Source organism: Macaca mulatta, chromosome 14 (genome assembly GCF_049350105.2).
Source record: "Macaca mulatta isolate MMU2019108-1 chromosome 14, T2T-MMU8v2.0, whole genome shotgun sequence".
Lineage (NCBI taxonomy): Eukaryota > Metazoa > Chordata > Mammalia > Primates > Cercopithecidae > Macaca > Macaca mulatta.
The window spans coordinates 104293347-104307749 of record NC_133419.1 but is presented as its reverse complement, the minus strand read 5'-3'; the positions used below and the strand labels follow the sequence as shown (position 1 = coordinate 104307749).

Genomic DNA, 14403 nt, shown 5'->3' with positions numbered 1-14403 from the left:
ATGATAATCTGAGTGTGGTATGAAAAGCAGCTTGATCTTAATCATCAAGTCCTGTTCTCCACCAAGGAGCCTGGTCAGCACTGTCCAGTAGAATTTTCTGCAAAGATAAAAATATTTTCATGCAGTCCAAAATGGTAGCCACAAGCCATGTGGACACTGAGCACTTTAAATGTGGTTAGAGTTACTGAAAAACTGAATTTTAAATCTGATTCTTACTTTAATTCATTTACATAGGTCCATGTGACTTCTGGCTACCATAGTGGACAGCACGGGTTTAGATAAATAATCAAAATTATAAAAGTTACATTTTATCTTTTTAAATTCAAATAAAACACATCATTAAAAGCAATACTTTTTTGAGCTAAAGGTTAACTGTATGATTTTAAAGTAGAGTATAAGAAAATAACAGAACTGTCTGTGTTTCAATCGTAAATTTATTTCTTGACAATCAAGGGCAGTGTAATAGGAAGTCAATAAAGCAAAATTAATTACCCTCAGCGACAAATAAAGTATTTCATTTTAATTACCTTGCAGTTTCCTGGCGAAGCGCATTAAGAAATGTGTCTGGATGGAAAAGTTCTGATAGGTCAAGCGTTTCAGAGAGAAGAGCCTGTTTTTCAGCTTTATCTACCCAGTTCTAGAGGGGGGGAAATATAAACATATAAATATACACACACTTAAAAGATAAGTCAACTAAAGACTTAAGTCACTTTCAATGAGAAAGTTATTCAGTTTCCAAATGCTCTGAAATGGTATCTAGAAAATATACATAAAATATTTCCATTTTACATTGTAAAGTCTGGCATTGTAATTTGGCATAATATCCATCCATCTTAAATAAGATTCCTTGCACAACTGTTTGTTGGTAAAAAATCTGCTCAAAATAAAAAGTCCAAAACGTGAAAATTAACCTAATGTACGGCATCCCATTTTGGGCCAGCACTTCTAGTGTGCTGACGAAATACTGAGCATCCAGGCCTAACTAAAAAGTTCTCTTGACAATGCAAACTGAATTAGGGTTCCAGCTCCAGATTGGATGGTGAATTTGCCATCTTACTGAATCAAGTATTACAGTGGAGGGCAATGTCCAGGAAGAAATAATTTTGTGTTAAAAGATGTTTTTAAATAATCAATTCATACTCCATTTGGAGAAATACATATCAATAGAAAGTACATTTCATAAGTATTTTTTTAAATTGCCATTTGGAACAAATAACAAAAACAACAGAAAGTCTGTGTAACACCTACTATATGCTTTCCATGTATCAACCAAGTTTACACCTCCCATGACCCTGCAAGTCGTTATTAGTATCTCCACTTTACAAATGAGGAAGTGGAGGCACAGTGAGGTTAAGGGTCTTGCCCAAGGTCAAATAAGGTGCTGGAACCAGGAAGTAAACTCAGGTAGTTTTAAGTGACTTGTTTCTCTCTAATATTTCCTGCAGGTGATAATATCCTTTAACAGATAGCTTCCTAATGATTTCTGAATCAGTCTATTAGTTCAGCTGGTGCACAGAGATGGTAGTACAGTAATGTCAGCTATTACAAACTTAGAGAATCCTCATTTACTCAGTAATTCATTTTCCATGATTTACAAACAGCCGAGGAAAACTTTGTGTTGATTTAATTTATTACTGTCATAGAAAGGATGTTTTTCATATACTGTAACACCCTATTATTTACCCAAGCATTTACATCTCTTAGCCAGGTCTAGAAGAAATTAAAACCTCTAAAGCTGTGTTTGCATTAACATCTTAATGCATTTGAATAGTACTCAGAAATGTTCCTATGTTCCCCTACCAATGAATAATATGTTTTGTATAAACAGAAAAGACTTTTAAAAGATCTTCTTAGCAAAGCATAATTATTTCTCTTGGATATATCCTTTACAATGATAGCATTCATAAAGTATCTATTTTCAATTAAATAATATTATGCATAGCATATTTATTCCCTATCAAATATTTTTTATTAAATTATCTGCTAATTCCTTTCATTAGCTAAACATAACAAATTATACTTAACTGTATCTTTATTATAGTTAATATTTATTCCTGTTATTTTATAACAGTTATTTTAAAACAGTCATTTAATAAGTATTTCCAACTATACTACTATTTCATTAATGCTGTAAAATTAATTTTGAATTCAAATGTCCTGAAGAGTTGTTGCCAGTAATGAATGTATATATGTATATATAATATATATGTTCAAACTAACATGACTGACAATCAGATTTTCACTTGTTTGAATAATATAATTAGTCAAGAAGGGAAAGCTCTTTTAGTAAAAATGTTATTAATCCAAGGAAAAAATAACTTGTTAATCTATTAAGCTTAAAGGTAGACTAATGCAAAGGCGTTATTTAATGAGAGAAAGTTTAAATAACAAATATTACTTTAGCATGTATAATATCTTTGAACAGCAAACTTCACAGTGCAGAAACGATAAGCACATTTTTTTCTCTTAACCACCTTTATACTCATAAGCATGAAAATAAAGAAGTAGCATTATCTTTAATAACCAGAAATATGCACACATAACTTGGGCTTTGAACAAAGTTGTAAGTATACTAGCTGGCAAATATTTTTCATAAATGTTCTTTACTTCACTCTAAGTTATGGGCCATGAACCTTTTAAAGGATTAGGTTTGAGATTAAACATAAAACCTCTAGTCCCTTCTATGATTATGAGACTATATACCCATAATTCTTCAAATGGCATATAACGGATGTAACATGGAAATAAGTGAATAAATAGCTAATAGAATTGAACAGCTAAATGGGCCAGGCACTTTATCAAATATTATACACGCACAAACACTTAGAATCACAGGCAGTAAAACTTCTAAACTAGAATGAATGATAAAGATTATCTAGTTTACCTCCATTATCATAACATAAATGATTTTCAAAGGTGATATGATATTGCAATATTTTATTTTAAAATGTCGATTATGTAGTAGTATTTATGAATTCAAATTACATTCATTTACTCAGAAGCATTTACTGAATGCAAACAGCTTATTTAGTTAGAGGAGATGAGACATACAAAGATAGTTGTGAAAAATGATAATAACTGGAAAACTATGTAAGAGAGTTCCACTCCTTTATGGACCAAAATATACAGAATTTTGAAGGTAAAAGGCTATCCTTCTAGAATATTATCTAGGTAACTTATCAGTAAATTGTAATACAAGCAGGTATCATTTTTACATAGGCAAGAGTTCAGAAAACATACATGTCTGTATCTCTTTCTAAAAAAAAAAAAAAAAACAACTCAATGTTTTCCATATCTTTTACATATGAATTAACACCAATATTTTTAGGGATATAGAAGTCAGAGGCTAATCCTATTGGCTATAAGCAATGAAATCAGTTAAATATAGAATTAAATCTATATAATTATTGTGACAAAATTAAATGCGCATGAAAACAATTTTATGAAAATACCAAAGGGCCAAAAACATGAGATAAAAAAAAAAAAAAAAAATTAAGTGATTCCAATGTATCAGTGATACCCTATGGAGGAAAAATTCCTTTCAAGTTTTTGTACACATTTATGAAATGTGTATCCACATACCAGGAAGAAACTGAGTCTCTGATCATAATCGAGTAAAACTGTTAGAATTTAACATATTATAAGGTCACTGAGGAATAAAAACATTATTCAATCAATTATGCTGGGGAAAAACTATTGTTTGGAAAAAAATTCAATCTTCAATTCACATTCTAACCTAAAACTGTGCTAGTTACCATTCAGAGTAAAATTTTATTCCATAAATTAATGGAGGGAAAAAAATTCACACGAAAAAAAGGGGTGAGATTATACATCTGATTACAGAATGGTGGACTTTCATTAAAAAGATAAAAGAAATGTAGGTTATATTATGCAAGATTTTATGTCTATATATATACACCATTAAAACTAAATAGGAAAAACACATTTACCACAAATATGAAAATGATTAATAACATTAACAAAATTATGTAAACAATTTGTTTACATAATTATAGAAACAAGATGTCATCTTCAATAGTTATGTAAAACTGAGATAGGTTTTTAGCCCAACAGAATAGCAGGAGAAATGATAATGATTAAATGTTGCTAAGGGTTGCAACATGGATAAAAGTTTGGTAGGAGTATATACTGGTACACCGTGATAAAACAATGTAATAAAATGTGTCAAAGCTTTAAAATATACAAGCACTGGCCGGGCACCATGGCTCATGCCTGTAATCCCAGCACTATGGGAAGCGAAGGTTAGTAGATTGTGAGGTCAACAGATCGAGACCATCCTGGCCAACATGGCAAAACCCCGTCTCTACTAAAAATACAAAAATTAGCCGGGTGTGGTGTCATGCGCCTGTAGTCCCAGCTACTTGGGAGACTGAGGCAGGAGAATCGCTTGAACCCGGGAGGCGGAGGCTGCAGTGAGCCGAGATCGTGCCACTGCACTCCAGCCTGGTGACAGAGCAAGACTCTGTCTGAGGAAGAAAAAAAAAAAATACAAGCCCTTTTACTCAGTAATTCCTTTCTTGGAATGCAAATTAACAAATTAAGGGAATAATCAAGACATTATTATACATGGCTTGCTCATGTAAAATTATAACAAATTAGAAGCATAAATAGAAATGAGCTGATTAAATTAGGCATATCACTACAAAATTACACAGCCGATAAAAACTGGTATTGGAAAAATATTAAATATCATTGGAAAATGTTTAGGATCTAATGTGTTTATCAGAATGCAAAAATGTATACACAGTATGAACTTAATTATATAAAAACAGAAAATATATGGGAAAAATTTCAAAATATTCCAGTGGGTCTGTTTAGCCTATAGCCTATTAATGACTATCTTCATTCACATAGAATTGCAATTCTATATTGTAAAAGGCAACGCATTTATAAACTGATGCCATTTCACTTTGTTTTAATGCACTGTGTTCCTTGGCAAAAGTGTTTAATGCAAATAAGTAATTTAAGCAATCATTCTTCTCAGTGTGCCATGTCCACATTTTAATGTATTGTGTTTTAATTTTTATTCAATTAAATTAATTTCCAGCTTTATTTCTGGTATCTTCTTTGACCCATGGGTTATTTACAAGTATGTATTTTATTTCCAAATATTTTAGGATTTTCCATAAATCTTTGTTATTGATTTCTAACTTAATTCCATTGTGGCGAGAAAGCATACTTAGTGTGGTTTGAATTCTGTCCGATTTATTTAGACTAGCTTTATGGCACAGAATGAGATCTACCACCACAAACATCCTGTGCGCACTTGAAAAGAATGTGCGTTCTGCTTTTGTTAGATAATGTTCTATAAATATTAATTTAGCTAATAGTGTCACTCAGGTCTTTTACATCTTTACTGATCTGCTATCTACCCTTTCAGTTACTGAGAGGCGTATGTTGAAATCTCCAACTTTAATTCTGGATTCATCTATTTCTCTTTGCAGTTCTCAGTTTTTTGCTTCATTCATTTTGAAACTCTGTTATTAGGTGTGTAAAAGTTTGGTTTTGTTATGTCCTTTTGATGACTTGATCTCTTTATCATTATAAAATCATCTTTGTTATCTCTGGCTAGAAACTTTGCTGGGACACCTATTTTGCTCAATATTTAAAATAGCTACACCAGCTTTCTTTTGGCTAGTGTTAGCATAATACATCTTTTTCTATCATTTTCCTGTTAACTTACTTGTGTATTTATATTTAAAGTGCAATGCCATGATGCCTTATAGCCATCATAGTTGGGTCTTGTTTTATCCAATCTGACAAATTTTGCCTTTTAATTGGTGACTTAAAAATATCAATTTGTAAAAATGCTACCTAATTATGTATTAGGTAGAAGCATTTAAAAGAAAAATTAGCTTATAAATTGCCATATTTTGTAGGAAAACATTTCAGTGTTTTAGGTGGAGCAAACTGGAATTCAATTAGTAAAATTATGGCTCTAATATGCTTTCAGTAAGATCATTATTTTTTCATTAAACAATATTCTAATGAAGAACAATGACAACAAATAATTTCTAAACGTAATAATTACCACATGTGTAGAGAAGATCTGCTTAATATAAAGTTCAGTGTGTGACTTGGTATGAATAACACTCTTGGCTTATTGATTACATGGCTGAGTGTAAGACAATTCTTAACCTCATTCTTTAAACAATCAATTTGAAAACTAGATGGCATTGCTGAGCTTCCATGAATAGTTAAATACAATTAATACATGTGTTAAAATAATTTGAGGAAGATATTTTGAAGATCTAAAGGCAATACAAATATAAATCCTAACTGTTGCCTTTCCTTTCTGCATACAGTCTAGTGTTCATAAAGTTGCCCAGCGTTATCCCGTCTCACTCACAGAAGTCAGTTTCCTTTTCATAGCAGACAAGGCCTGCATTGTCTGCTCCTGCCTGAATTCTAAACCCATTGCCTCTTACTACCTAACTTCTGACTTCTCTGGACACCTTTTTCTGTCTTGTTTCCTTCAGGCACATTTGCCGCCCCTTCTCAAAAAACTCTTTTTGCCTCAGGCCATGGCACTTGCTGTTCCCTCTGCCTGAAACTCTCCTCTACCAGACATTTACCTGCATAGGCTATTCCCTTACCTCCTTTAGGTCTCTGTTCACATTCCACCATATCAGAAATGTCTTTCTTATTTCTACCAGTTTTAACACAACAAATTTTTATATATTTTACCTTTATATCTACAGCTCTACATGTTACTAGTGGAAATTAAGAAACAAAGGAAAAATAAAAGAATCTTCGATCAATTTAAATCAATAGCTGTAGTTTTACACCTGGAATGTGGTTAACATTTTCCTAAAGTAATGACTTCATTGTGGTGTTTTTCTGAGTTTTTCAAAGTAAAACTTCTAAAAAACTTAAATTTTCATGTCCCCGTGTTCATGTTTTTAAGTAATCTCAACCAAACAACTTTGCAAGAAACAGGTAAGTATTGGTTTTGAGAAGGGCTTTAACATGATAAACTTATAAAGAAATTCTGATGTTTCTGGCATTTCTTATCTCCAGATTTAAAGATATTGCTGAAAGCTGACTATAAGAAATCTCTCTCTGCCCTTCTCTCTCCTACTGTGGATTGAGTTCCCTTGCAGGCTAGATACCACTTCTTAACTATTTGCATTTCCCCTCCTAAGACACAGAAATAGTTTGACTTGGGACTTTGTTTTTATGGTATTTTAACCTTTACTTATTCTAAATTTCCCTGAAGATTCTAACCATTTTGTAGAATATAAATGTCAGAATTAGCAGATCTGGAGCCACAGAGAAATGGGATAATATTTTCCTGTGGAAGAGGTATCTTTTTAGAAATAGCTTTAAGTTAAATAGGAAATCTCTCCACACGCTAATTTATACGCAGAACATGATGTTGTTAAACAGTATTGTGGAAGAACATACACACACATGATCACCCCCATTCATTCTAGTAAAAAGCACTGTAGATAATGTAGTAAGTTCCTCCCCAATCTCCCCAGATTTGCTTATTATTTTCTTTCAACTTAATATCCTATTTTTTCTACAGAAAGTTATTATTTTCTTCCCCCTTTAACCTGTGGCATAGTAAGCATAGAACCTGCATCCAATAAGGTGAAAAAAATTTCTGAAGAGTTTTCAAATTCTATAAGGGATCTGCCACTTGTTAATCATCCTTTATAATTATGTCTTAGGTATATTAAAAGACTAAGCCTTTTTCTTTCAATATTTATCAGAGTTGCAAACAATATTAAAAAATCCTAGTATTTTGGGTCCCACCTTGTTGGTTATTATTTGGATGTCAACAATATCTGGTAAAAACATTGGACAAAACATTAAAAAAAAAAAAAACTCAAATCTAGATTTAACAAAACAGCAACACAAAAACTTTACCCGAATTAATGAGATACCCACAAGAAACAAAACATTAGTAGTAAACCCAAGTGCTTATAAAATTTAAAGCATGTGACACATTTCCATTACCTTAAAAAACTTAGTTATAATAGACCTTTCAAAAAGAACAAAGTTTAGCCATGCTGTCTAGTGATGGATGCAGATTCTGGGACAAAGTAACTTCTATGAATTGGACGAATGTGGTAATGGCATGATGGATACTTGGAAGGCTTGCTTCTTCCAAGTCTGTAAATTGAAGTCAATGACTCTAACTTTTAAAATCGTAACCACTTTTTGACTGGGTTATGTTAATGGTTCCCCTCATTGTATAGCTTACTGAAAAGTCTAAAGCTGCATAAAGGATCTGAGGAAGATTTTAGGTTCCACAGCTCTATCTCCACTGGATTGATTTTGCTACCTTGTTTAACTTTATTAATAGATATAGTCTTGTCTAGAAAGAGAACATACCCTACTTTACTGTAAATCTTTTTTTTACTGTAAAAAGGAAATCTTACTCTTCTCCATCCTTAATATAGCCACCTATTAGAGTACTAGAGGTTTCATCCATAGATTTGGTGTTTTTTAAATTAAAGTTATAAACCCAGGTTTCTAGGCTCAATATTTGATATAAAAAAGTACCATTTTTCAGTAGAACTTTGTGATATATTTTTATCACTTTGTGGAGAAAATCTCGGGTAATAAAATTTCATTCTTTGTTTTTTATTTACCATTTCCCCGACTTTTCAAAATAGAGAAATGAGTTGAGTTACATGGGCTAAAAACCCTACGGTGTTCATGCAGAACCTGAACCACTGTGAGAAACAAGATTATTAAAAATTACTTTTTGGCACAGTATTTAATTTTTAGTGTGGCAAAGCAGGAATTTATAATGTCCACCTACTTATAGATCTCCTCTTAATTATTAATAATTTGTAAGTATAACTTATTTTGTGAATAGTTCAAGCTCCTATTTAAGGCCAATCTTTCCACATGTGCATTGGGCCCTATTTCCTCTTAACCTTTTCAAGAACTTTACTCTTAAAATTGCTTCCTTTTTATTGTACTATCAATTTTAAAATTTATAGTGAACATAGATATGGTCAAAAATCCCCTATATTAAAAAACGAAACGAAACCAAAAAAATTCCTTTGGCTCTTCTCCCTAACAGTATCACTCTATTAATCTGTGTTACTTTATAACACAACTCCCTGAAAACACTCTCAACTTCACCCTTTATTCTTTTTTAAACTCATATGACCAGGCTTTCATTCTTTAGAACTTCTTCACCAAACAACTCCTCAAGATCACCAATGTCCTCCATGGTGCCAAACACGATTCTTCTCTATCTCATTTATGGCATTTGGCACTGTTTTTAAAAGGTCAGAATGATCAACTCTTTATTCTCTTGGCTTCTTGATCACCACAGCCTCCCAGGCTTTCTTCTATATACCTAACTACTAATTCTTAGTTTCAATGATTGACAATTTTTCCTTTTCTAAGCATCTCAAAGGAATGCCAAATACTTGGTCATTCCTTCGGTTTTAAACACTATGTTAAGATGCTGATAACTGCTCATTTTCTATTTCCAATTCCAACAGCTCCCTCATCAATTCCTTCTCTGACATTTCCACCAAGATGTCTAAAAGGCATCTCAACTTATGTTCAAATTAGAACTTTTAATTTGCAAGACCACTCCCCTCCTCCCTAAACAACAACAACAAAACTCTGCTCTATTACCTTATTATCAGTATCCTTCAAGTCACTGAACCACTTAACCAACTGCTTAGGTCAAAACTTTGAAATCACGTTTGATATCTGTCTCCCATGCCCCACAGCCAAATCCACAAGTTTAATATCAAAATATTACCACTTCTTTAAGAAGGCTCCACCTCCACAGCCACCACCCTAGTCCATCATGACCTCACTTGGATTACTGCAATAACCTCTTTTTTTTTTTTGAAGCAAGTCAGTTGTTTACTCATATTAATATTCAAATCTCTACATAAGCAAAAAGAGATTAAAAGAATATGTAAAGATAATCCCAGAATAAAATCATACTTTAAGATGGGCATAGAAAGGAGCCCCAAATGTCCATAGATATAGCAAATATAGGTCTATACAAAGATAGTTTCGTATACTAAATGCTGAAACATCTGCAGAATGAAAAATAAAAAGTCTTTCAAATATTTATGTGACTGTCCATAATCCTGAAGACAATTTCTTCAAGCATTTCATTTTTATGAAATCATTAAATTCCAACAAGATATCTGAAAGCAGAAAGTGAATTTTATTGGCATTATTTATTTGAATGTACAAAATGTATTTATTCATTTGGTATTTTAAAAGAGATGCAACTACTTATGTGCTTTTTGAAAGCAATAACCTCTTAACTGGTCAGCCTGCTCCTATTTTCCCTCCCTATAGCTTATTCATATACCAGCAGAATAACCTTTTAATTTTTTGCTCTCAATCTTCTACTGACCTCCCATGTACTCAAACTAAATTTAAATTTCATACCAAACCTACATGGACTCATACATCATGGTCCTTGGCAATGCCCTAGCCACTCTTGTTCCTTGAACAAACAAAGCACATTCCTGTGTCAGAGATTCTGTACTTACCGATCCCTCTGCCTGGATTTGTTTTTCCCTCAGATACATTTTAAGATTTGCTCTCTTACTTCATTCAAGTCTCTGTTTAAATATCACCTCCAAAGAGAGGATTTCCCTGACCATTCATACTAAAGTGTTATCTTCCCCAACCCACTTGTCTCTAGCCCCCTTAATCTACATCATTTTTCTTTATAGCATCCTTATATTTATTAGAAATAAAGTTTAATTCAGTTTCAATATTGACCAGGATCTGTTATTTGAGTTTTACCTTCTGGTAGGCTTAACAAATAGATGCTTACTTTAACACTGTTCTGACATTCCAGAAATATATAATATTAATATTTGTATAAGGACAGATGTTACCACCCTATTTCATAAGTGTAACAATGTTAGACTGTCAACAAGGCATGACATTTAGATTTATTTAAAAATATTCACTATATGCTACTTGAATGAAAACCCCTTATGTGCTCTATAGGTTGAAATTATCTTAGTCTGAATCATTACTATGTACTTAGTGTAGCAAGAGAATAATTTAAAGAATAATTATAATAAAAATTGTTAGTGTTAAAGATTTCAGAACTTATGGTTCAAGAAATAGATTGGTAATTAATACAAATATTAGAATAAAATAGCAAGATAAATATTAAAAAGTTGGAAACATTTTAGTCAAGAAATATTAATAAAAATTTAATTCAAAAATATATGTATCGGACAGTCCTAAAATCCAGATCTTTAAATTATTCAATATACTGACATTTTCAAAATTAAATAACATGTAACAAAATTTAATCGTAAGTTACTTAGTTCTATTTAACCATGAGTCTTTTAAGAGGAAGAGTTATGTGGAAATATTTCCCATTTTGTGAGGACTAAATAATAATGGAATATCAACTTTGCTATCTCAAAATTTCTCAAGGAGAAAAAGTCAAATATTTAAAAAATATCCAATATAAATCATCTTCAATCCAGATATAAAAATAAAAGATGAGAAAAAAATAAAAACTAGGTGAACGTAATATTTATTTTCTCACTTATCAAATTTCAGAGCTGTAGACATCAAAAATAATATATATTTAGGAACAATTTCTTGTTGAGGTTTTGATTCTATGGAGGTTAAAAAAAATTTGTCAAAATTACTGACATAGATTACGAATAATTTTCAGGAGACGAAGTAAAAGGAGTTCTGAGGTTTGCTAAGCTATGAATCTTGTGTTCAAGATTCTTTCTAGAATATATATTACTAAAAATATTTTCTTAAATTACTTTTATTGTGTACAAAAGTTAGTATTATTGAGTGTTAAGCCAAATACTTTACTTCAATATTATGTACAACAGACACACAGATAAATAATATACAGCCCAAAGTCCTTTTAAAGTGTGATAACATATAAATCAACAATAAAACCAATCACTACTTTCCTTGCTTGTGAAGAGATTTCCAGTTGCAAATAGCTAACAACAAAGTAAAGCTGATAGATAATATATTATGGAATGGAAAATCAGCAAGTAAAGCATAATGCAATTATTGACCATGGAATAAATGTGGTGACGGCTATGATTGATTTAGGAATCACAAGCACACAATGTTTTGTTCACAACCTTCCATTGTATCTTCAGAAATAAAACATTTTGATAGGCGGGATTTGTTGACAACAGCAGAAAAACTGTTAATCATTTCTATTCTTCTTCTTTACCAAAAACAAAAGTATATGGCATACAAGACATTTAGCAACTCTCTTGTTATATATTAATAACATATGTTCAAATAAGATTAAGAGAAGCCTTTAAATGGAAAAAAAAAAAAAAAAGGCTCATAAATCAAGGGAAGCGTTGCAACAATACTTTGCGAGTAAGGGTACCAGCATAGGAGATATTACTAGCAATCATTGGTTACTTGCAGGAAAAACCATTTGCTAGACCTTGCTGATTCTTCAAGAAACCAAATTTGTCATAAGAGTTTAAGTATTCTCTGCATGTTTTCTGCTGTAAAGATCCTCTTATGCTATTCCAGGAAGCTGCTAAACTTGGTATGCATGTGATGAAAGGTGCAATGCAGATAGAAATTCAGGAAAGATTTTGTTATCTTGAAAAGCCAATTATGTTGCTACATTGTCAAATTTCTAGAACCAAGATTTATCTTCTGCAAGCAGTACAAATAGCATGTTTTGTAAGATTGCTTCTATAAAACTGCATATCATTGTAGACCATAGAGTACTGTTTAGTATTCCAAATGTGCAAGATAGTTGGCCATACGAAGGATTTATCAGCTGTTACTGCTGAGAAATTACTGTCCCTGTGCAAAATTTGACTCAACATTTTGTAATACTATTGCTATAGTAAAAGCTTTATTTTTCTGAATACAATTTCAGATATATACCCTAAGTTCATTCTGTGATGGTGATAATCCAATTTAAAGCTTGGCTGTATATTAATCTTTAATTTCAAGATTTTGACCAAATTATTTTGATATAATTCTAATATTAACATATTTATTTGTTTGCTATCTATCTCCTTCACTAAAATGTAGTAATTCCTGTTGACAGGAATTTCATGTTTCCTCACTATGGTGTATTTCTAGCACTTAAGAACAGTGGCTGGCATAAAATAGAAGCTCAGTAAATATTCACTGAATGAATAAACTAACAAATATATATTCATATATATGAATAAAAAACATCCACAGGTTTCTCTTATGGGTATAATATACAAAAATGGGGCTGCTGGAGGTTTTAAAGCCACATATAGACGTTTTCAACTTTGTTTATTGATATAAGTCTTCTATGAATAATTTTACTGAGTACTTACTGTGTGTGAAATACCATACTAAGGACTAGGAGAGTTACTAAGATGAGTTAGGAAAATAACATACTCTTCCAGGAATGCAGAATATGGTAGCAGAACCTTCCCAAAATACAGTAAGACACCTCAAAAAATGAGTGAAAATCTAACAATGTAATTATAATAAATTGCTTTTTACATTTGAGATCTTAAGAGAAATAAAACATTTCAAATGTTAGATTGTCGCAGTAAAGTATAAAGTTAAACCATAACATTTATGGGTAGATTTAGATAGAAGCCAAAAATCTCAAAATATGTAATGAAATACTACAGAATATATCCCAGGAAGCTAAATCATGATGATTGGAAAAAAGAGATTTATGCCAATTTGCTTGAGAATAAATAACCTTATGATTGGAGTCATTTATTTATTCAACAAATATTTACTGAAAAGCCTATCTGTACCGGTTACTGTCTACATGCTTGGATAGGGCAGTAAACAGACAAAACTCTCTGCCCTTATGAAGCTTCCTTTTTAGTGGAAGAATACATAGAAACTCTTGAAAATGAATGGGTTATAATATACAGAGTTTTAGATGAAGATATAGGCCATAGAGAAAAACAAAGAAGGAAAAGAGAGTAAGAAGTATTGGGGATGGGGTGGAGGTTACAATGTGAAACAGGATGATCAGGGAAGACTTCACTGAAAAGGTGACATCTGAGTGAAGACCTGAAGGAGATAAGGACGCTTCCTTGTGCCCATGGGTGGGGGGGAGAGCATTCCAAGGAGAGGAAGCAGCAAGGGTAAAGGCCATGAGAGGAAGCGTGCTGGGTTTGTTCACTGAAAAGCAAGACCAGTATGGCTAGAACAGAGTAAATAAAGTAGAAAACCAGGAAAGGAAAGCAGAGAGATAATGGGGCTTGACCTTAAACTTGTAGGCTGTTGTAAGAATTTTGATACTCGAGATGAGATGACTAGTCATGGGGATATTTCCAAGACAGAGTGATGTAATCTGAGCTGTGCTTTCACATAGGAACATTTGAGATTGTGTGGTTGAGAACCAGTAAGAATGGGAACAAGGGTGGAAGCAGAACTCTAGTTAGATAGCAGCTG

General features: G+C 32.1%; 1 protein-coding gene across 3 annotated transcripts in view; it reads right to left on the bottom strand.

Annotated features, from left to right (window-relative positions):
• The window catches only part of DYNC2H1 (dynein cytoplasmic 2 heavy chain 1), a 353142-nt gene that overhangs the window by 18145 nt on the left and 320594 nt on the right, over positions 1-14403 (bottom strand). For all 3 annotated transcript variants that reach the window (XR_013404270.1, XM_015115562.3, XM_015115564.3), the window contains one exon: positions 528-637. Coding sequence is in view for 2 of the 3 variants with exons in the window: in XM_015115562.3 (XP_014971048.2) it covers positions 528-637 (110 nt within the window). In the remaining variant the exon portion in view is untranslated. The remainder of the gene's footprint in view (positions 1-527; positions 638-14403) is intronic.